The sequence below is a fragment of the Schistocerca serialis genome, chromosome 1 (assembly GCF_023864345.2).
Source record: "Schistocerca serialis cubense isolate TAMUIC-IGC-003099 chromosome 1, iqSchSeri2.2, whole genome shotgun sequence".
NCBI classification, from domain to species: Eukaryota; Metazoa; Arthropoda; class Insecta; order Orthoptera; family Acrididae; genus Schistocerca; species Schistocerca serialis.
In genome coordinates, this window is record NC_064638.1 from 850,612,247 (window position 1) to 850,637,163 (window position 24,917).

General features: G+C 39.5%; 1 protein-coding gene across 1 annotated transcript in view; it reads left to right on the forward strand.

Annotated features, from left to right (window-relative positions):
• Positions 1-24,262, forward strand: part of LOC126440170 (transcription factor HIVEP3-like) — a 64,602-nt gene extending 40,340 nt beyond the window's left edge. The window contains exons 15-18 of the mRNA XM_050090616.1: positions 407-655; positions 5,657-6,367; positions 10,301-11,221; positions 19,946-24,262. Coding sequence (XP_049946573.1) covers positions 407-655; positions 5,657-6,367; positions 10,301-11,221; positions 19,946-20,068 — 2,004 coding nt within the window. The 3' untranslated portion in view covers positions 20,069-24,262. The remainder of the gene's footprint in view (positions 1-406; positions 656-5,656; positions 6,368-10,300; positions 11,222-19,945) is intronic.
• Positions 24,263-24,917: the final 655 nt, after the last annotated feature.

Below are 24,917 nucleotides of genomic sequence, written 5' to 3' on the forward strand. Positions count from 1 at the left end.
ATCTCTTCCTTCTAAAGCTCACTAATTTGATGATAGTTATCTTCTGTCATGATTATTGTATTCATGCCAGGTCTCCATCCAGATCATATAGTCATCTTGTCACAATATTTCACTTCTGTTCATTAAGATGAGCATCTGACACTACACTACTACAGTTCACACCTAAATTCATATTGTACGTACCTGTATTCCCAACTAAAACAATACTATTGTGTGAGACACCCTCAATACAGAAGTCTACCACAGTGTTGCTACAGTTTATCACGCTAACTTACTAAATGACCTATGATAGATGAAATTATGGAATATTTCTATAGTTTTAAGTAACCATGCAAAGTTTTCATTTAAAGAATCAGTAACTATATGTAATCATGTGTCAAAATGTAATATTATTTTCTGTCTGTAGGTCAGCATGAACTCCACTTTTGGAGCTCCAACTACTACAAATCCTCGTCCTTTCAAATGTGATGACTGCAAAATAGCATTTCGTATACATGGCCATTTAGCTAAACACCTGCGATCAAAAATGCATATAATGAAACTAGAGTGTGTGGGCAAGCTGCCATTTGGAACATATGCCGAGATGGAGAGGGAAGGCATAAGTTTAAATGAGATTGACACCACAGATTGTGAAAATTCCCTTGAAAGTTTGCAGGTGAGTTGAGAAAGAGGTGGATAAGATGTAAAGGATAATTATAGTTATGTCTTTGTTTCAGGTTTACTTTGTTATAAGTAGCAGTTTAGAATATTTGCTTGCAGTTTGACAAACAGCAACTGTATGAAATATTATTTCAAATTATTTCCTAAATGTGAATTTCTTGACATGAGCCGCAATGAGGATAGATGTATTACCCAACTGTGACATGTCAAAATTTGTCTGAACCTGGACTTGAACCTGGATTTCCCACTTATTGTGAGTGTTCACCTTAACCACTTTGGCTATTCGTGCCTGCATTTAATGACATGAACCAAACCTCCACATGTCACAGTCAATGTCCTTATATCATAATCTTGTGTACATCTCCATTTAAGCCTACAACATTACTTGATTCCTGCTTAGAGAGGGCGACACCATCACAAGGAATTGAGTCACTTTTTATCATTGTATGCCCTGTCTTGGTTTATGAAACTTACATATGATTTTATGATTAATAGCTTTATGAAATATTATTCCAAATGATTCACTGAATGCCAGTTTCACATCATATGTCACAGTTGGGAAATACATCTGTACCTTTTGCAGCGGGTGTCACAAAATTTACATTAAGTGAAAAGTGTAAAGAACAGAAATCTGCCCTTTATGAATCCCAAGAGAAACTTCATTATTAAAGCAAAATAGGTATCTGCACATTTTTCCATAAAACAGTGTGTTATCGAAGAAAATTTCAAAACGTGTTGGGCAGACAAGACCCTCTACCCTTTCCTCATCTCATGTCTTCAGTGTCCCACACATAGGAGAGATCTGCTTGTCACTCCGCTGTACAGTACTTGACAATTAGGCACCAGGTGGCTGCTGGAGGCAGAACGGGTGACAAACTGCCGATGTTTGCATGTGTGTTAAAGCTGTATAGTCAGAAGGTCATAACTGCATAATATCAAAGATATGGCAAAAATACCCATCCGGGATTGTTTGCTGGGGTTGATATTTTGCAAGTGTGCTTTTTTCCCTAAAATGTGAGGTCAAGTTGGTGATTCTCTGGTGTGAATGTTGTTTTGTTGTCTGAGCAATGTAGTACCAGCATTTCATACACCACCACCTAAGTTGTTCAGAGGACCACTCACCAATCATTTCCCTTTACAAGTCTTGGTTTAATGTTTCTGGAATGGTGTTTCATTTATGCACTAGAAGATGGAATGAACTCGCGGTATAATCAATTAAATGGGGTTGTGAGATTTTGAATCGTTTCTATGAAAGGAAGAGCTACTCTGAGACACCATGTTTCCAGAGGCACCTTATGTGAATTGTGCTGCAGGGTGGTCAACACTACAATAAACAAACCAAACACCTATGACCTGGTACTTTACTGTTATGAGCCTGGTTCATGGTACGTGGTACCATTTCAGACATGTTGTGTATTTATTGTTTTTGAAGAAAAAATATATGAATGCATTATCTTGCAGTGAAATGACTGCATAAAATCTTGTTGGGCTTCCAGCCATGCCAAGTGATCAAACATACACGAGCTTTTGACCATTATCAAGTGGAAGTTGACCTCCTAGGATTCCAGTGCTCAGTCTGTCACCACATAAACAGTGCAGTAAAGGGTCGTGGACAGAGCTGTATGATGTTAAAGCTGACTGCTGCAAAGAGGTAGCAGGCATAGAGTGTCTCAACTCGGATGCCATCATCCAGCTGCAAGTAGTGAGCGTGGTCAATCTCCGTGCACTCAAAAGTGCGTTGGTAGTCCACGTCCTTGATCCATCTACTCTGAAGAAGATGGCCGCATCAAAACAGTGTGAGAAGCCATCTGAGGCTCTCCTCAGTGGGCTGCCTTGGATCTGTGATGAGAAGACGGTCCGAGGGAGGCTGTTAAGTGCCAGATTGTGGGGTGCAACTGCCAAGTCACATAACTGGACAAACAAAAGGTGACCACTGCTATACATGGTTGTAGTGCAAACTGTGGCGGATGGTGACAACACCTTCTGGCTAAGGAAGTTCTTAGACTTTCCTGTGACTGACAAAGCTCTCCCCCTCGGCATGGACCCTGAGCTCCAGTGCTTTAGGTGCCAAGCTGAGGGGTATGTGGCCAAATAATGCCGCAGCTCACCGCGGTGGGTAAAGTGTGCCGGTGCACACGAAACCTGCACCTGTGTCAGACGCCGGGACGAGGCGCCAACTTGTGCTCACTGCAGTGGGCCCCATGTGGCCAACTGGCATGACTGCTCGGCCTTTGTCAGTGAGGGCTGCATTGCAGACAAAACGTAAATGAAGAAGGAGCGACACCAGTGCTGTAAGTGCCACCGAACAATGACAGAATCAAGAGATGGGAAGACAGCTTCCACTGCCCACAGGTGGTCAGAATACCATGCTGTTGAGAGTGATGCAGGGGACTGGCCACTGGTGGTGACACAGCAGGTGCTTAAAGTGCAGGAAATGTGTCACATGCTGGCAGCCACAGCAGTGGAAGTGACAGTGGCCTTCAAAGCAATCATGGAAGCAGTGAGGGCAGCTCTAGAGGCCGCCCTGTCCACGGAGACGGATGAGGCCTTCCACCAGGTGCGGCAATTATGCATGCAGCTCACATGTGACCTCAGTGTGGCCACCACAGAACAAGAGACAGCACCTGCTGCTGCTGCTCCCCTCACAGAGCAGCTGGCAGAGAAACACAGTGTGGCGGACACACCGAAGAACAACTTGGACGTCGCTGCAGTAACGCAGAGATGCATCGGCACCTAGCAGCTCTGCTCCAAGGAGTCGATTGTTAGGGTGATCAAGGCAGTCAAGGACTTCTGCTATGTCATCCGTCACACAGGGGACACTCAGCCATGGCCATTACTCAGCACATCGGTGCAGCCTGTGGAGGAGGAATGATGCCACTATGCAGCCATACACCTCTGGGCGCTTGGCTACAAAGCATGTCTACGAGACGCTGATGGATGACTGGGGCCTTCCCCCACACTCATTCATCATTGACACAATGTGGGAGGGGGGTCACTCAGCTCTCAGCAGCACACTGTGCTGTCACACGGAATTGGACAGACATCTCTATAATGAACAGATGGCTGTGACAGGTTATCCGTTTGCATGATACCCACTACTAACACAACCTACCCTTGCATGATCTGCTGCAGGCAGCAAGAAATCTGCTACTGCTATGTCTACCTTGTCCAGACTATCGCAGAGGTTTTTTCCCCTTGGTGCTTTCCTTGGCACTTTTCCCCTCTGCTCTTTAAACTGCTACCCTTCATTAATTTTTCGTCCACTATCTATCTCCTCAGTGTGGCCTTGTTAGTGGGTAATCCTACCCAGATGCTTGGATAACATCACGACTCCACATCCTGTGAAGTCCTTGATTAGTAACTAACAAATACGGAGCTGAGAGTAGATCTTTTGAGATGGTCACCATGTTGGTGTGGGTGTGGAGGGGCTCCACCCCCCCCCCTTTTTTAAAAAAAAAAAGAAAAGAAAAGAAAAGAAAAAACTGCTCCACCTATTTTAATCTTGTGATGGTTGGTTTACACATTATTTTCAGCAACAAGCTGCCATGTTTATTAGGGACATTATGAGTTTCTTTTATTATGCTGCTCCAGAAACTATTAATCCACATGATGATAGCGATGCCATGAAATGCTATTTTATGCCCAGTTTACAGAGTACTCAGCCATAAGCTCAGGGCATATAACCACTTAATGTAGCTCAAAGCACAAGGAGGATTGATTAAGTCAATACAAAGTCTCTACTAACTATGCTGCTAGTACCCTCGTCCCAACTCATGTATGTATAATTACACTAGTTGTGTCTGTTCTTATTCCCTTCATACTACAGCCTTCTACCCAATGAGCCATATCCTTGCAGAAAACTCAGACCACGGTCCTGTCCTACATGTGATCTCAGCACTTCCTTTTCCAGCTGTAAGTGCCATTTCTTACTCCATCAAAGGCTGAAGAACTTAGAAATATGTGACATCATTTGCTAACTTTGCCATAATAATTGCACGGAACGAAGCATTATGTAGCTGTAACCGTGAAAAAACTAACCACCCAAATGAATAGCTACTTCTGAACTATGGTCAGTGACCATGTAGACCACCTATTTGTGGAGCATGGTGTCGACATTAGTGGTTGTCTTCAGTGACTGCTTTATAACCTGTGTCATCTGGATTCTACTCTCCTGCTCCCATGTCACCTCACACTCTCCTTGTTACTTTGTGACTACACTCTACTCTTTTATTGCAATCTTTCCACATCTCTTTTTCTTGTACTTTATCCTTCATTTTTCCCCTTTTACTCTCCTCACAAAATTTCTCATAACAGTCCCTTAACTTGCAACTCCATTGCAACTTCCAGCCTAACTCATTCTTACCTAACCCTATCTTGTCACCTTCCTTTCTCTCCTTATCTGATCCCCTGTTAACCATACAGCCCAGCAGATAGGTGTGATGCAAATGATGATAAAAGTAGCAAATTAATTATCACTAGCATACAAGAGGAGAGACAATGTGCATGAAATAACCTATGAGCACACAAATTGTGGGAGACAAATGTTGTAGCATAATAAAGAATATGAATCACTGGTCATAAATTTAAAGCAACTGTCTACTAAGAGTGATAGAAAAGAGTCAAATTAGTAAGTGTTGATGACACTAAAATCAAAGGCTTGAGATGAGAGAAAGAATAAAAGACAAAGAAACAAAGAAATAAGGAGGCTTGCTTGAATTTGAGGCAGTTTTTGTTTTCTTCTGTGATTTTTGTCTTTGGAGAGAAAATTACTTAATGCACACACTACTGTATCTTGTCATGTGCCTGTCTACACATATTCATAGTGTTTATTTTTTTCCTTTCTCAATACAGTGAGTGAGACTTTGATACATTTCAGTAAAAGTTTCAATGTTTACTGTATTTTGAAAACCTGTTTCTGAAACATATAACAGAAAATTATGTAAATGAAATATCAAGTGGACAATGACCATTTTACATTAAACATTTAATATTTCAGGTGTTGGCACAGAAGTTATATGAAAAGGATCCTTCAAAACTTGGACAGTGGGATGGTGAGCGTGGACTACTCTTTCTTCCAAATTCTCACAGTCAACTTAGTGGAGGAGAAACATCTTCAGATGAAGGAGAACCTCTTATTGGATACCAGAGCCCACATTATCCAGAAGCTACACCATCAGCACCTGCTGTTTCTAATGTTAACCATGAGCTGATTAATGTGTCCACAAACCAACAACATCGTTCAAAAAATGATCAGTTATTTACCAGACATGCTAAAGTCAACTCTCAAATCAGCTATAATAATGTTTCAGTAGCAAATGTTGTAGAAACAAAGTATGATGATCTGGCACCTAGCTTGTATTCAAGAAGTCATATTAATAAGACTGGAAAAGAAAGAGCTATACAGTCCAGAGCACAATTAAATGTTCACACAGCAGAAGTATCTAAAGAATATTTTAAAATAGTAGAAAGTTGTCAGAACAATTCATTGCATATGGGGAATTCTGTTCACCATACAGAAAAAACAAGTATGGAATTACAGCAGAAGGAACCGTTTAGACAAATGAGGAACAGTTGTGCACAGATTGCATCATTTGATATCAGACCAGAACAGCAAAATGAGAAAGATAAGAGTGTGTGTAGGACTTTCAATGAAATAGTCGGTAAAGAGACGGGTGTTGCAGATGCTACCTCAAAGAGTGATAACGATGTAAGTTGATGTACTCTTTCATTAGAAGAAATCACACATATTTTCAAATAGTTCTGTGTATTTGTTTTAATTTGTTAGTCTTCTATAGAATTTGATTTGAAGTTTTCATTAAATTCAATAAAATTCTTTGCTTTTAATTGATTTACTCAAATGATGGCATAAGTCCAAACAAACGTAAGGGTAGTTAAAAAATCCTACATTCAGTAAGCACTGTAAGTAGCATATAATAATAGAAACTGTTTTTCAATGTGTTTCAATATAAACATTCAGACATTGGCTGATTGGCCATAAAAAATTGTTTTGGTAAATATTTGCAATGGTTGTTTACTATGTGTGTCCTACACAAAGGACAGTGTAGTACATCTGAATGCACATGTCATACATATAATTCAAATGTTTGAACTAAAACAGTTGGTATAAGATTGTTTCATGAGAATAAAATTCCATATTATAAAAAAACATACAAGCCACTTCAAGTACAGGCTATGATTGAAGAGCAGTTTATGTGAAAAGTATCCAGTGGATGGTGCTGTTAAAAAAACCTTGACTGTGATTATGTTTTTTACTATTATGTGATTTTTAATCTTGTGACTTACTACTCTACTAGTTTTGTTAGTTGCAGCATTTTAATTATACATGTGACATCTGCACTCAGAAGAGCTAGGCTAAGTGACATGCTTCATGTAAAACATATATAATAGACCAATATGGCAATATTTGTCACTGCAGCATTTTGGTGACCAAAAAGCCAATGAATGTACACTTGAAAATGGCCTTACTGCGTAATTGCGAAACTGTGGGAAAATAAACATTCAGATATATGGCAAAGGCCTCTCAAAGAATCTCAAAATTCTTGTAATCACATATCATTGCATATTTTGTTATTAAAAGTAACATGTTAGTGGAGTCTAAAATTTTTAACTGAAATCAGTACTGTGGCATAAGGTCATTTCATAAGAATCCATCTGATATGCCACAAAACTGGAGACATCATACTTTTAACAAAAACTTGGAGCTATAACTTGTTAGCTGTTAACTCCATAAATAATTTTAAATCCTTGGAATCTGTGGTCACAAATGTCGTATACCACATACTGTTAAGCATAAACCTAGGAACTTACTATCTATTGAAATTTTGTATCCTAATGTGAAAGTAGTTAATTCCCAATGAATAAATTAAATTTGTGTCATTGAAAAACATGTAAGTTTTTAGATGTTTGATATTGAATCCTTTCATTTGCAGTCGTTAATGATTTTTTCCCACAGTTGTGCAACCCTACCTGCATTTACTTGAGCTATTCTATTGATCGGCCATTGTTTCAGCTTCTTGAAAGTGGGAGGAATGGAAACACAAATATATTGTTTTTTGCAAACCTCCAGAAAGAAAAATATAACTGCATTAGGCCAAGTGACTGCAGTTGTCAGACTATTGCTCTGCCAAAGCTAATGAAAATGGAAAATGGAAGATAGGTACGCAGTAAAACTGAAGTGTTGATGTTGTCGGGCACAATTACTTGATGGCTGAAATATTTCATATCTTCCTGTAACAATAGTTTTCCAGGCATATCTTAAAAAATGACACCATTTTCTGCCACATAAACAAAAATGGGAAAAAAATGTGTAGATTTTGGAACATGAAAACATTCGTGTTTAGTTAGTTATATGCATATTATGTATTCTCTGTCTTATTTAGTGCAGATTGAATGTATTACAAAATAAGAACTAGATCGGGCACTTCACTACAGTCTCCATTTTCTCTCTGGTTCAGTATATTTGAGGTAAGAGATGGTGTTTTGCTCTTCTCAGTGTCTGAAACTGTTGCAAACCAACCAGCCAGCAGCTAAGCCTGTCTTCACAGAATGAAATTTAGTTTACTTTTTCTCACTGTTTATAAATGCAAATGTCTTATGCCTGCATTCCTGGTAGCTTACAAAACATCACTGCTTATACTGGTATAATCTACAACTCGTTTTCAGTGTCGCATATATCTTACTGCAATAAAATAATTTCGATAAGCATCAATAGTATATGCTTCTAGTGAAACAATCTAATGCTTCACTAGTAAAGTTAGTGGCAACAGTTCTGAGCAATTTGAAAGTATTAGTGCCACTTCCAGCAGTAGACAAACAGTACTTATCATCTTAGTACATGAAATAACTGTTACTGATTGTTTGTATGTAATGTGGCAGTGGTTGTAGGATTGAGCTTGGAGTTCTTTGATTAGGGTTTTACTCTCAAATATACAGTCTGGAGCACCTGAAATGAACAGAACCACCCAGCAATAACACCTCATTTTGAACTGATCATGATCAACTTGTTGTGAACTACAGAAGACACTGAAAACATTGGTAGGCATCCCGATATGTAATCATTTAAAATTCACCTACAATTCGCAGACAGTGGTGAGCTGAGCGCAAGCTGCAAGTGTCTTGCTCAGTGGCATCCCAGGTGTGTTCAGTAGAATTGTGCTCAGGAGACGTAGGGGAGCCACACAAGCCCCATATTATCGGTAGAGTGTTCCTTAAATAGTTCTAGTTCGGAAACAATATGGGTGTGCTGATATAATGAATTTTCCTACTGATGGAAAAAGATGCCTGTTGGGGTACTGTTAGTGAACAAATGGGTGGTAATGATCCAACAGGTCCACGTTTCATTCATTCTTTGGGAAGAGATGAATGCAGGCATATACAGACACCGTGTCACAATGTGCAAGTATCCCCGACACGAGAATACCTCCTCTAGTTAGTCTGACCTGTGCCTTGTTGGCAAGCAAGATGCCTTGCCTCAAGTGCTTTTAGAGAAATATGTATTACCATGACTCATGGCAAAAAGATGGTTTAGCTGGCATGGTTGTTCACAATTGATTTGGTATGTTATTTTCTGCACTGTGGTCTGTTTATCCACTGTTGAATCTGCAATAGTTACGTGACCCATGTCCTCTTCATATTTATGGATGTATGCATTCCTCAGATTGTAGCCACATCAGCTGGTTTGTAATCTTCTTTTCATTGGTTTCAATCTGCTATTTCAAGCAAAAAATTTGTTGAACACAGTGACCATTAAGCATCTAAAATTTCCTTTGTCAAAAAGCAGGTTTCGCAGGACCTGACTGACATAAAATTGATCTCAAATGTATGTTACAGCAGATATGAAGTACTAGTACTGTAGTGCTTATTCTTAGTTTGTTGTAGTAACAAGGACAGACAGCAGCAGCTGTGGAGAACAATGGAGTCAGCATTTGTAAAAGAGTATAGATGTAACAGTTAAACAAAACTCAGGAGACAAAAGAATGTGAGAGTGAAGGAATAAAGGATTGTGTCAGTTAGATAGTTTCATCCTGAGAGATGTATTGGGTTGTAATTCTTATAAATGATTGTATCGTCAATATTATAAAATTTCAAGCGTCAACATGTTACTGCCCATTGCAGTTGACTGTGGCAGGCAGTTTTCCTTGCATCAAAGACTCAGAGTATTACAATGGTATCAAAAAGGTTCAGAGTCTTTCAGAGTGTGATATCTGTGATCGTGTGTGCTGATATTGCACGTCTTGCACTTTCTGCACTTGACTCTCACACTGATGGCCAATGCGAAACTGGAGGAAATCGTGCCCCACTATTCAACTTATTTTGGCAATGGGCCCAATCTGTATGCAAAACAGCATTGTATCTCTAATTCAGTTGCTCATGAATGTAATGCACTGTTAATCGCTTGGGTTAATTTAGCCTAAACTGCAGCAGCCAGTGACTGACTGACAGGTGACACTAGAAGTCTGCTTTCACTTCTTTCAGTTTAAAACTTGTACAGAGAATGCTGTTAGTGATGTATTGTAATTAGAAGGGCTTGTCAATGATTTTTGTGTTCACTAATTTGTGATGATCTGTTGCTGCTTATGTGATTGAGGAATTAACAGTGTTTTTTTTTTTTTTCCTACAGGGACTAATAAACCAAACAATTTTCTTGTGTAAAATGTGCAAGAAAACATTTTCCAACAAGAATGACCTACATGTTCACAACTTCATCAGTCATGAATCCAACCATAATTCTCAAAGATGTAGCCCTCTCACCATGACAACAGTGAATGAGAACTTTTCGAGAACATCACCTGCAAGCAGTTTGAGGAACTGTAATGTGTTGTTCAGTGCTACAGGTGATAGTAATTTGTCAGATGGGTCAGGGAATGTGCTTGGTACTGAACAGATGGGAACCACCTGTGTTGACACAAATGAACAAAGTACTCTGATTTCTCATAATAGTGATTCTTTTGGAACATCTAATCCATTGGCAACTATTTATAATACCCAAGGACAATTTTTAAAACTGTGCAAAACAGGGGACGGTGAAAATTGCAGCATCCCAAAGGACTACAACTCACTGAATATACGTAGATTAGATGAAAGCCGGACAGTGTTAACTCCTCATAATGTTAGAGGTTCATCAGTAAAAGAATCGTGTTCAGATTCGTATAGTGGTAGTAATTTGAAAGAAAGTGAGAGTTATGGGCTCAAAACGTCTACCACAAACAGAGGCGAAGCAAGTTCTGAAGTGAGAAATGAGAGTGGAGAAGTTAATGTTAGGTGGACAGAAAGTAGAACTATCTATGAACATTTAAAAGTTACACAAGATAATTGTGGTATCCAGTGCCAAAATAATGAAACTTCCATGGACTGTGGATATAATTTCAGTGAAAGTGCCATAAGCAGTTCTTGTGTGATGCAAAAAGACAAAGTGGACAGTAAAAGCAGACTGCTTAGTAGTGAAACTGTTGAAAGTAGTGTAAGTGCTAACAATGTTGATAAGACAATGTGCTGTGATCTATGTGGAAAGTTACATTCATCCAGGGAGTCTTTGCAGAAGGTAAGTTCTGGTTTTTATATGCATCCATTAATTGAGTGAATATTACATTACATACAGGGTGAGGATAGGCACTGTTTTCATTGTTCCTTTTCTATATGTCTCATGACACACTAAAGATGTTGAAAATACAGTAGAATATCTCTAATCTGTCCCCCACAGGATACAAAAAAGTTGGATTGTCAGGGGAACATTTTATTGACCTGTAACATCACAATACAGTTCAGTACAACTTTTATTTTAACTGGAATACTTCTGAAATATTGTTCCATGTTTAAACAGTAAAAAACCTCATAGCACCCAGATCCTGTCTAGTTGACCTTTTCAACCTACCACGTCCTTCAAAACCTCCTACCAGCACTCCACAAAATCCAGAAACGAAACACTCCCAGAACACTGTTGTTAACCTCTCCACCAAAATCCTCATCCCCACAGAAGTTTGTCCTTTCCAAAGGCCTCACATTCAGCCCTCCTCCCAGGTTTAACCATGTTGGACTTGTGAAAGACCTACTCTCCTTCTCCTGCTCCCTGCCGTGGAAACACTTCTTTGCCACCTCCAACCAAAGCCATTGAACCTTGTCTGTACCAGTTCATACCACCATCTAACTGTGACCTTCCCACACTCCTGCGTAACCATCCCCTGGTCACCTTCTAGGAATTATAACTTCCAACCTGTTTCCACCATCCTTTCCTAGTTCCCTCTGTAAGAACAACAGCCTTTCATCAGAAAAAAGGACTGCCCTACACAACCTAAAAATGGATCTGGACCGGATCGTCCTCTCAGCAGACAAAGGTTCCTCCACCGTTGCGATTAAATGGAGTGGCTATGTGGTGGAGGGCCTCTGCCAGCCATCAGACACCTCCACCTGCAAGCTCCATCCCCAGAAAATGTTCCTAGATTCCCAAAATCCCAAACCCCTGATCTGGTTCAGGTTTATTAATGATATCTTTATAATCTGGACCCAAGGCAAGACACCTTATCCTCATTCCACAACATTCCCAACACCCTCTCTCCCATCCACTTCATGTGGTCCTCCTCCACCCATTGTGCCGTCTTCCTAGATCTCGATTTCATCCTCTCATATGGCTCCATCCACACCTCAGACCACATTGAATCCATCAATCACCAACAGTACCTGCACTTTGACAGCTGCCATCCCTTCCACACTAAAAAATCCCTCCCATACAGCCAGGCCACCCATGGCAGATGCATCTTCAGTGAAGAGATCTCCCTTACTCAGTATGCTGAAGGCCTCACAATGACCTTCGCAGGCAGGCAATACCCTCCAAACCTAATATGCAAACAGATCTCCCGTGCCATATCCCCACACACACCTGATCTACATCTACATCTACATTTATTCTCCGCAAGCCACCCAACGGTGTGTGGCACTGGGCACTTTATGTGCCACTGTCATTACCTCCCTTTCCTGTTCCAGTCGCGTATGGTTCGCGGGAAGAACGACTGTCTGAAAGCCTCCGTGCGAGCTCTAATCTCTCTAATTTTACATTCGTGATCTCCTCGGGAGGTATAAGTAGGGGGAAGCAATATATTCGATACCTCATCCAGAAACGCACCCTCTCGAAACCTGGCGAGCAAGTTACACCGCGATGCAGAGCGCCTCTCTTGTAGAGTCTGCCAATTGAGTTTGTTAAACATCTCCGTAACGCTATCACGGTTACCAAATAACCCTGTGACGAAACGCGCCGCTCTTCTTTGGATCTTCTCTATCTCCTCCGTCAATCCGATCTGGTACGGATCCCACACTGATGAGCAATACTCAAGTATAGGTCGAACGAGTGTTTTGTAAGCCACCTCCTTTGTTGATGGACTACATTTTCTAAGGACTCTCCCAATGAATCTCAACCTGGTACCTGCCTTACGAACAATTAATTTTATATGATCATTCCACTTCAAATCGTTCCGCCCGCATACTCCCAGATATTTTACAGAAGTTACTGCTACCAGTGTTTGTTCCGCTATCATATACTCATACAATAAAGGATCCTTCTTTCTATGTATTCACAATACATTACATTTGTCTATGTTAAGGGTCAGTTGCCACTCCCTGCACCAAGTGCCTATCCGCTGCAGATCTTCCTGCATTTCGCTACAATTTTCTAATGCTGCAACTTCTCTGTATACTACAGCATCATCCGCGAAAAGCTGCATGGGACTTCCAACACTATCTACTAGGTCATTTATATATATTGTGAAAAGCAATGGTCCCATAACACTTCCCTGTGGCACTCCAGAGGTTACTTTAATGTCTGTAGACGTCTCTCCATTGACAACAACATGCTGTGTTCTGTTTGCTAAAAACTCTTCAATCCAGCCACACAGCTGGTCTGATATTCCGTAGGCTCTTACTTTGTTTATCAGGCGACAGTGCGGAACTGTATCGAACGCCTTCCGGAAGTCAAGAAAAATAGCATCTACGTGGGAGCCTGTATCTAATATTTTCTGGGTCTCATGAACAAATAAAGCGAGTTGGGTCTCACACGATCGCTGTTTCCGGAATCCATGTTGATTCCTACATAGTAGATTCTGGGTTTCCAAAAACGACATGATACTCGAGCAAAAAACATGTTCTAAAATTCTACAACAGATCGACGTCAGAGATATAGGTCTATAGTTTTGCGCATCTGCTCGACGACCCTTCTTGAAGACTGGGACTACCTGTGCTCTTTTCCAATCATTTGGAACCTTCCATTCCTCTAGAGACTTGTGGTACACGGCTGTTAGAAGGGGGGCAAGTTCTTTCGGGTACTCTGTGTAGAATCGAATTGGTATCCCGTCAGGTCCAACGGACTTTCCTCTGTTGAGTGATTCCAGTTGCTTTTCTATTCCTTGGACACTTATTTCGATGTCAGCCATTTTTTCGTTTGTGCGAGGATTTAGAGAATTAACTGCAGTGCGGTCTTCCTCTGTGAAACAGCTTTGGAAAAAGGTGTTTAGTATTTCAGCTTTACGCGTGTCATCCTCTGTTTCAATGCCATCATCGTCCCGGAGTGTCTTGATATGCTGTTTCGAGCCACTTACTGATTTAACGTAAGACCAGAACTTCCTAGGATTTTCTGTCAAGTCGGTACATAGAATTTTACTTCCGAATTCACTGAACGCTTCACGCATAGCCCTCCTTACGCTAACTTTGACATCGTTTAGCTTCTGTTTGTCTGAGAGGTTCTGGCTGCGTTTAAATTTGCAGTGAAGCTCTTTGCTTTCGCAGTAGTTTCCTAACTTTGTTGTTGTACCACGGTGGGTTTTTCCCGTCCCTCACAGTTTTACTCGGCACGTACCTGTCTAAAACGCATTTTATGATTGCCTTGAACTTTTTCCATAAACACTCAACATTGTCAGTGTCGGAACAGAAATTTTCGTTTTGATCTGTTAGGTAGTCTGAAATCAGCCTTCTATTACTCTTGCTAAACAGATAAACCTTCCTCCCTTTTTTTATATTCCTACTAATTTCCATATTCAGGGATGCTGCAACGGCCTTATGATCACTGATTCCCTGTTCTGTACATACAGAATCGAAAAGTTCGGGTCTGTTTGTTATCAGTAGGTCCAAGATGTTATCTCCACAAGTCGGTTCTCTGTTTAATTGCTCGAGGTAATTTTCGGATAGTGCACTCAGTATAATGTCACTCGATGCTCTGTCCCTACCACCCGTCCTAAACATCTGAGTGTCCCAGTCTATATCTGGTAAATTGAAATCTCCACCTAAGACTATAACATGCTGAGAAAATTTATGTGAAATGTATTCCAAATTTTCTCTCAGTTGTTCTGCCACTAATGCTGCTGAGTCGGGAGGTCGGTAAAAGGAGCCAATTACTAACCTAGCTCGGTTGTTGAGTGTAACCTCCACCCATAATAATTCACAGGAACTATCCACTTCTACTTCACTACAGGATAAACTACTACTAACAGCGACCAGCGACGAACACTCCACCACTGGTTGCATGCAATCTATCCTTTCTAAACACCGTCTGTACCTTTGTAAACATTTCGGCAGAATTTATCTCTGGCTTCAGCCAGCTTTCTGTACCTATAACGATTTCAGCTTCGGTGCTTTCTATCAGCGCTTGAAGTTCCGGTACTTTACCAATGCAGCTTCGACAGTTTACAATTACAATACCGATTGCTGCTTGGTCCCCGCATGTCCTGACTTTGCCCCGCACCCGTTGAGGCTGTTGCCCTTTCTGTACTTGCCCAAGGCCATCTAACCTAAAAAACCGCCCAGCCCACGCCACACAACCCCTGCTACCCGTGTAGCCGCTTGTTGCGTGTAGTGGACTCCTGACCTATCCAGCGGAACCCGAAACCCCACCACCCTATGGCGCAAGTCGAGGAATCTGCAGCCCACACGGTCGCAGAACCGTCTCAGCCTTTGATTCAGACCCTCCACTCGACTCTGTACCAAAGGTCCGCAGTCAGTCCTGTCGACATTGCTGCAGATGGTGAGCTCTGCTTTCATCCCGCTAGCGAGACTGGCAGTCTTCACCAAATCAGATAGCCGCCGGAAGCCAGAGAGGATTTCCTCGGATCCATAGCGACACACATCATTGGTGCCGACATGAGCGACCACCTGCAGATGGGTGCACCCTGTACCCTTCATGGCATCCGGAAGGACCCTTTCCACATCTGGAATGACTCCCCCCGGTATGCACACGGAGTGCACATTGGTTTTCTTCCCCTCTCTTGCTGCCATATTCCTAAGGGGCCCCATCCCAAGAACCAACCACAAAGAAGTTCCCCCCTTTTCACCCAGTAACTACCAGGACTAGAATGACTGAACCATGTCTTTCGTCAGGGCTTTGATTATCTATCATCATGCCCGGAAATGAGGGACATCCTATCAAGAGATACTTCATCCCCTCCCAGAGTGGTGTTCCACCGCCCACCCAACCTCCTCAAAATCCTAGTCCATCCCTATGCCACTCCCACACCCAGTCCCCCGTCACAGGGATCATGCTCTTGTGGAAGACCCAAATGCAAGACTTGTCATATCCACCCACCCAACACCTCCTACTCCAGGCCAGTCACAGGCTTATTCTATCCCATCAGATGCCGAGCCACCTGTGAGAGCAGCCAGGTTATACGCCAAATCTGCTGCAACCAGTGCAAAGTGTTTTACGTTGGTATGACAACCAACCAGCTGTCAACCAGAATGAATGGCCACCCAGTGGCACAACGTGCAGCAGAGCGTAACATGCAAGATTCAGTGGAGTCCGCTGACATCTCGTGCCCTAGTCTGTGAAATGTGTGCGCAGCCGTCTGCTACCTGCCCCCTCTACCTGCACTCCTGTCTGGTCCACGGACAGCTCACCTCTCTCCCATGAGCCACTAGACGCTTCCCGCAAACCCTCCCTGCCTCTTGTCTCTCTCCATCCGGTACTGCACCCCACTGTGCACCAACGCCTCACTTCAGTGCACCCACCACGGGCCAGGAAAGAAATGGATGAGCGTATGGCGTCAGTGGCCGGGAGTTCCCAGTCGAGAAGTTCGGCCTCCAAGTGCAGGTCTTATTGAGTGCGACGCCACATTGGGCGACCTGCGCATCAACAGTGGGGATGAAATGGTGATGAGGTCAGCACAACACCCAGTCCCTGAGCGTAGAAAATCTTCCCCAGCTGGGAATCGAACCCTGGCCCCCATGCGTGTCAGTCCAACGTGCTGACCATTTAGCCAATGAGGTGGATGCCAGGAAAGAGCTGGCAGTCAACTGAGCACAATGTAGGGAGACAGGTGTGTGTGTGTGTGTGTGTGTGTGTGTGTGTGTGTGTGTGTGTGTGTGTGTGTGTGTGTGTGTGTGTGGGGAGGGGGGGGGGGTGTCATGCTTGTTTCTCCTACAGCCTGAGAAAGGAATTTCATTCTGAAAGCAAGCAAAGCAAAACTCTGTACCTTTTGTTTCTGTATTGATGACATAGCACTTCTGCCTTTTGCAGAGTTATCTCCTTAATTCCTAAATAATTCTTTATTCTCAACCAGAACTTTTTGTTTATTATTAAACAAAAAGAAATCATAGACACACTAAAATATCTTACACAAAAGTATAATGTACAGCAGTACCTGAACTGTAAAATATGTCTGTATCATAAAGTAAGGTTTTTTTACTGTGCGTGAAAGTTTGACAATTGTGCATACATTGTTACTGGACTGACAAACAACTGATATGCAGTTGACTGATTAAAACATGAGAAGTCACATGGGGAAAAAAAAATATTCTGTTCGTAAGCAGACAACCTTCATTTCACCACATTGTTCTTCCGTTTCCCATTTCACAAAATGTCTATTGGTATAGACATAGAACTTTGTTTGATTTATTAAAGTGCTATGTCAAATGCATTTTTAGCATCAGTATGTGATATCTGAGCTGTAGGTTCATTGTGTTAGTTATCGTTGTCATCTTGCTCATTTCATCAGTTCTTAGAGTTATCTATGATTTGATTGTTAGTTAATTCTTCTTCCATTATGCTGTCAGTGTCAGATATGTTGATACACTCATTCATGTCACAGGACTCCAGTAAAGTTTGCAAAGCCCTTAAAAACACTGGAGTGTCTGCTTCTTGACTTTCATCACTTGTTGCATGGGCTGTTTCATCTTGATTCTCTTGACTTTTCTTTTTGATGTTTTTATCTTTATTCTCATTCATTTTTGACCACAGTTTACACCAGGATTTTTCAAGCATTGGTGCAGTCATTTCTTCCCAAGTTTCCAGATTACCTCTTTTTATATTTATTGAGTTCATCATTTGAAACAAGCTGCTGCCTTCTTGTGTCTTCTCTAAAATTTACCCAATATATTTTCAAAGACATTGCCTCTTTAGCCACCCTTGGTCCATGGGTTGAATTAGAGATGTTACATTGGCAGGAATAAATAAAGCTTTTATTTCACCTGTATCGAGTTTTATCTTCACATGGATGATGGATGACATGTTGTATTGTTGCATATCAGTATGACACACTCAGGGAAGGGTTCTTCTTCTTCTTCTTCTTCTTGTCTCTCTCTCTCTCTCTCTCTCTCTCTCTCTCTCTCTCTCTCTCTCTCTCTCTCTCACTCCTTAAAGAGGCTGGATTCCATCCATGTTGACTTTTGGTTACAATAACGTACTGGTAGTGATAACCTTTTAATGTTTTTGAATGCCCCCCCCCCTTCCCCCTTTCCCGTCACAAACAACAGCATCTTGTGACTGCTATTAGCATTACTACAGTCAGCAATAGTTCTTCTGTCTTTGGCAAGTTTTCCACCTGTTACAGAGTAATTTTGTGCAGCATGAGTTCTTGTAGGAAGCATCTGTAGTTAAAGCTAGATTCATCAGTATTTTGCACTTGGTCAGGCATCAGTTTAAGCTCTTTAACTAGGTTTTCAAATTTTGTAACAAAACAAGATATTTACAATTAATTGAGTGGGTCGAAAAATGTTTTTATTAAGTTTCTAAATGAAGTTTCAGCATGCTAATTTTCTAATGGAGTGTATAGGGCAGTATTCTCACTGAATGAGCTCATATTTTTTTCTGTACATAATCAGTTCATCCACATACTGTATTTTAAAATATTGCTTTAGTTGTGATCCTGCATTAAGTGAATTGTAACAGACAATGTGATCCAAGCAAAACAGAGCAAAGTCTAAGTAGATTAATGGGACTTTAATTTCCTCTCAGAATCTTTCAAAAGAAAAGTATTTTCTGTACATTATTTTTGTAGGCTGTGAAAGATAGAGATTAGCGGCCTGTGACTCAATGGGATGTTTTCTGTGCAGGTAGTTTGGGGATAATATGTACATAAATCACGTAACATTTATAAAACTCGACAGTTAATCACTAAAAAGTGTTATCATTACAGCTGGTACTGCAGAAAAACTGGTCATGTAGCTCTCTCTCTGTCTATGAAGCACAGTTTTTGTGAATGATTTACTTTTGAATAAGTGGTTCCATAATACTGTTCTTTAACTTGATAGCAACAACAGGACAACATCTTATGTATTGGGTAACTTCATAATATAAAGAAATTTGTATTAGTTAATTGTAGATTCTGCAGTCATCATAATATTTTGTTTAGTTTGCACCACATGTTTTGGCCTTAAAGCAACCATCAGATTTGCTACACCAATGATACAAGAGGATGCATGACCATAAACTGAATTAATTAATGGCTGTGTGTTCTTTGCGTCTGTGCTTCCAGATCTGATAATGCGCATAAAGCCAAAACCAGTTATCTGTGGAAACAAAATGAAATGTGACAAGACAATTCCAAGTTCCAAAGTGACCTCATTTTATTCAATTAGTTACCAGTTTAATGAGAAAATCAGTTTCAGGATTTCTGGTTCAAATGACAAAAGGCTGAGATATTTTCATATCATTCCTTTGTAGCTAATTCATACTTTTAGCCTAATTTATGGTGCTAATGTAGCAAAATCCCTTAGATTAATTAGAAATAATCTTCGACACAAGTGTAAGATTTCATCTAAGTGATAGTTGTCCAGTTTAACAGTGATAAGTGAGTAGGAATTAAAAATAACAGCTCTGATGTGGAATTGCAGGAATTAAATAAGTATTTGTATGATGGTGTTAACAGTAGCTGATGAATTCATGACAGAGCAGTTTTTTAAACAGTTTATGGGTTACAATAACTAAGGTAGTTACATATTTGTGATCAATTTTGTTGTAGATATTAAATTATTAAAGAAAATGTTGTGAAAATAAGAATTATATTTTCTTTTACAGCATATTTTATCTCATACACAGATACGACCATTTGTGTGTGAATTCTGTGATGCGGGTTTTACATCACAGCATCTTCTTAATGGTCATTTAGAGATGCACAAAAAAGCAACAGCGCACCTATAAGAAAAAGCAGTAATGTGATAGAGTAAGAAGAGAATGTATACAAGGCACTGGAAAGGAATTTCCAGTTTTACAAAGAGCTTTATTTTATACTAAAACCAGTTTACAGCATCTAACACATTATATGATAGCTGTCTTCAAAATTTTATGTATGTTACTGTTTTTTAAAAATTTATGCATTTCAAGTTCACAGCAGTAAATTAAATGTGTATAATGTTTCTGCGAAGTCAAAAACTTTGAGTAGACAGATAATTTGTTTATATGTACAGTAAAATGAGGAAAAATCAGTGTTCATTACCTTGTGATCAGATGCAACAGAAAATTAATTTATTGTAGATATTATCTTGTATTTTACAAACATTGTTCCTAACACAACAGAATGAAAAAAAAAATGAAGTGTATATCAACTTTTTCTGTATGTGTACTGCCAGACAGCTAGATAACTGGTAGCCTTCTTTACCACATAAAGTACAACATTCATATGTGAAATTTGGGGCCACTCTTTGTCATTATTAGTTGTTAATCAGATGTAATTATTTATAATTGTGTATTGAAAACAAACATATTGCACTATCATCTTCCCATTTTCATGATCAATCAGATTGTGTACGTCAAAGAGGAATGGTAGACCTGAACAATAACGAAAGAAAACATTTCACTAGGTGAAACAACAACTGAAGTTTAGAGCCCCATGAGGAAATTAATATTTCCTGCTGAAGGGGGTCAAGGGATAAAGGTGAACTCAAAGGATCAGTCCATAAGTGTTAAGTTATGGGTAGGGTGTTGTTCACTGTAATGCCTCCAAATCCATTTCTTTTACCATAAAATTTCTATTGCCACAATCTTTCGTTTATTTAGATTTATATACTGTAACATCAGGATTCAGTTTGTTCATGTGCACTGCTGTCAATACAAGTATTGTTACATCTGCAAATGTAAGTCGAGCAAACTTTTCTGTTTGTGCCAGCATGGCTGGGAAATAGAGTGAGTTTATGGAAGGTTCATCTTAAAATCATTTTTGTGGTATGAACCATCAGCAGTGTTATGTTTATCTTTTATACTCTTTCTTTGTCCTATTCCCTGCTCTCTCTCTCTCTCTCTCTCTCTCTCTCTCTCTCTCTCTCTCTCTCTCTCTCTCTCTGCGCGTGTGCGCTCGCCTTCTCGTGTGTGTCCACTGCCTACCATGACCTGTTTAAATTACCTTATAAATTGGCTTTTCTATTCACTTTAACATCAAAAATGGCTTGATTCTTCAAGTTTCATTACTTTTGTTGCCCAGTATTTAGTAAATGGGGTTGTTTCAATCATTCTTGTTGGTGATAGGCATATTTTAAACTTCCATGATCGAAGGTATACAGAGCTTGTAAACAAGCATAGGCAAAAAGTAACTTTGAAGAGTAAAATTTAGAAATTTGCTTCTGCTTTCAAAAATACTTGTCTGTGTAACAATATGTAAACAAATTGGCATTAGTAAACAGGTAGTATTTTACTTCTTCATATGCTTCTGCATTGCTTTCATGGTCTGTCAAGAGTATTTTTCTATCTCCTGATTATTTAGTGGCAGTACACAGTGATGTGTGAAAGCTTGGCAAAAATAAAAACTGGCAAATTTGATAAGCAAAATATTGAAAGATACTGTTTACTTTCATATTAATGAAAGCTGAACACGAGGGACGAAAGCATAAAGTGTGTCAGTGGTCGCAGTTCGTAACTAAGAGTTCCTCAGAACTCTGTCAAGTGAGAGCCAGGTGCAAAGGGAACCAGTTAAATGTAGTAGCATTACATCTCTTATCATTTCAAAATGTACAATTCTTTCACTCTCTTCCACATCTTTCAGAAATTTATAATTACAGAATCTGTAGCAGATATTTAACTTTGTTTGCCAAACCACATGCCTTCAAATTTAGAGACATGACTACTTTATCCATTTAATTCAGATTTTAAGTGAGCGGTGTGTATATTGTAAAAGTGAATTGGAAGTGCTTGGTCTTAAAGTATGGCAATATTTAACTCTGCTCTGACGTAGAAAGCACTGTAACACAATTGTAAGCTGAAGAGGATGCACACTGGATGACTCTCCATAGAGGTTTTGAAGTTAAGCATAGTTAAAACATGCACACATGTCATTTGTTAGGATAGTAAAAACATTTGTCCCCCAAAAATAGATGTTCTATTGTGTGGTGTATCACTGCTAAGACTTAATGTAAGAAAGAAATGGAAATAAGTTTCCACAGACTGGTTGGATGACTTTTATTCGCGGGTAGTCTGTAGCTTTCACATTCATTGTTTCTCTGCTGCTGATAAATTGCATAATATTGTGTATGCTCTAAGTAAAGAGTTCACTTGTGCTGCACTAAACATTATTCTACTGCTTTGTGTTGTCATAGCAGATACTTCAGTTTTTCTTCTGGAAGAGATTCTTCACAAAGTTGCAGGAAAACTACCAGTATCTCGTAGCTAACCACACTTGGCTAATGTTTTCCTGTTGGGCATTTGTAACATGATCACTACAGTGATTATATGTATGATATATTATTTGACCATATCATATTTTAGTACAGATGCTAAAGACTTCATTGTCTTGTGCTCGAACAAGCCTAATGACTTCTTTTGGCTGTAATGTGTTCTTCCACTCCAAGTGTAGATGCTACAAATGAGGCAGTGATCATTTTACATTGATATTTTTAGTTATCTTAGTCAACAAAGGACTGTCATTTTCGTAAAATCTTTAGTATCTACCATTACTTGCAGAAAAGGCAAGTTACTGTCATATTGGTATTTTTAAGCCAGTTGTTTTTGCACTTCGGTATATTGTCTGTGATTGAACGCTATAACACTGTGCACCAATCAACTGTAAAACTCAGTATTTTGTTAGTTTTTAGAAACTTCTAAAAATCTATAACATTGACTTTAGAACTTGCTGTTTCCTATCTTGCTGAAACAAAATGAAATACTAGACTGTATTTTGGCAACAAGTCTACAATTCCGTTGCTGATGTTTTGTGTATCAGAACTAGGAATACCAAAAGTTAATTTGATAATATGATAAGTTTCATAGTGTTCTTAAGGCAGCATGAATTTTGGGGCATATCATGCTGCATTTTTCTTGTAACTTTCGTCTTTGTTAGACACTAATAATTTTATTACAGTCCAGGCATACAAATAGGGAAAAACATCATTTTAAAAAGCATAACTTCATCTGTCACTACAATTACTTAATGTGCTCTATAGCAAGACAAAAAGTCATTCATTTAAAATTCAAGTTTTTAATGTTATGAACTTGCTGTGGTAAGTTTGCTTGATATAACACCCAGCCTTCAGTTTTATGCCTATTTCTTTTAATTATGGACTGAGCTTACTTCCTGTGGTTCCAGGTGGTTGTTAAGTACCTTAATGAACAATGAGTACAACTGTAATTTGGATGTCCCACGAATTCATAAGTAAAATGAATTTGTACCACATTTACATTGAATTTTACCCACTTTGTGTATAATTGTTTGTACTAAATATGACAAATGTATGTATAATTTTTGTATAAATAATTATTCTGTATATAAAACATATTCAAGTGAATACCATAAGGAAGTTGTTGTGTAATTTATAACTTATATAGATATATAAATATTTTGTGCATATGTAACAAAAGAAAATATGTTACACTGGTATTGCCAAATGAAATGCTCAGATGAAACTTTTTGAGGACTGGTAGTTGAATAGGTAACCTCAATCCATGATCCCCTTCCCCATATTATACTAGCTACCAAAACTGCATTTAAAAGGCTGAAACTTGCTTCACTGGGTTTGTTTGTTTGAAAATATTGGTATTCAGTATTAACTTTGATATATGTATTCTCCTGTTAAATGTTGACATAGCCAGGCAAATTTGCAGTTTATAGACCTATATGTTTGTTGCAGAACTGCGAGGCAGTAACTGCCATCATTTTAAATTAAATGTTACGTGCTGAAAAGCAAATTATTCTTAACTACAAATTTTGTGTACAAATATTCCAGTAATGGTGCTCAGTACCACAAGACAGTTATTATATTGTGTGATATTCTAATTACTTTAGCAGGTTCTTAACCCTTCGTGAAAAAAGCGGACTACAGTGTGACATTTGAATGTTTTGTGAGGAGAATGTTTGAAAGATGTAATAACTGTGACAGCTTGTGTGAATAAATCTGAAAGTGTCTTTGTAAATGAGGTTCGTTGTCTTGAAGTCGGCTTCCTCAATCCTGTTGTGAGTAACTGAGTCCTGTGACTTATGGAATGCAGGAACTGCTTCCACAGTTCATCACTAACAGAGGTTTCTACCCATGTACAGCTGTGCAGTTCGTCCTTTAGTGTTGAACACAGCTATCTTTTATACAACAAAATCTGCAGATATGCAGTTTCAATAAATATTAATTTGAACCTAGTAATTACTTTTATTTTATTTCAGCCTATGTTCTTGGCGTATACATAAAAATGCTATCAGCCTGGCAGCAATCAATTAAATTGCAGTTATCCATAAGAGAATGGAGCAATTCTTATTTATAACTGAATACAAACAGTGAAGTAGCTATCAGTGCATCGTATAGAATTATGACTTGTATGAAGCTTGTAGTTGTCAATTCATAACACTAATCTTACAAGCAGTGTTACTATTGTCCTTTATCCTGCTTAAAAATGAAATACTTAAGTGACTGTCAGTATCAGGTTGTTCCAGCCCAAGTATCAGCACACAACATTCCAAGCACTTGTTAATCTCAAAAGTTGCGTAAACAACATTGTCGTGTAGAGCTCACTCAAACTAACATGGCATCAGTGCAGAAACATGTTTTTTCAGGAGTGCTGGGCTGCTATATCATGTTGT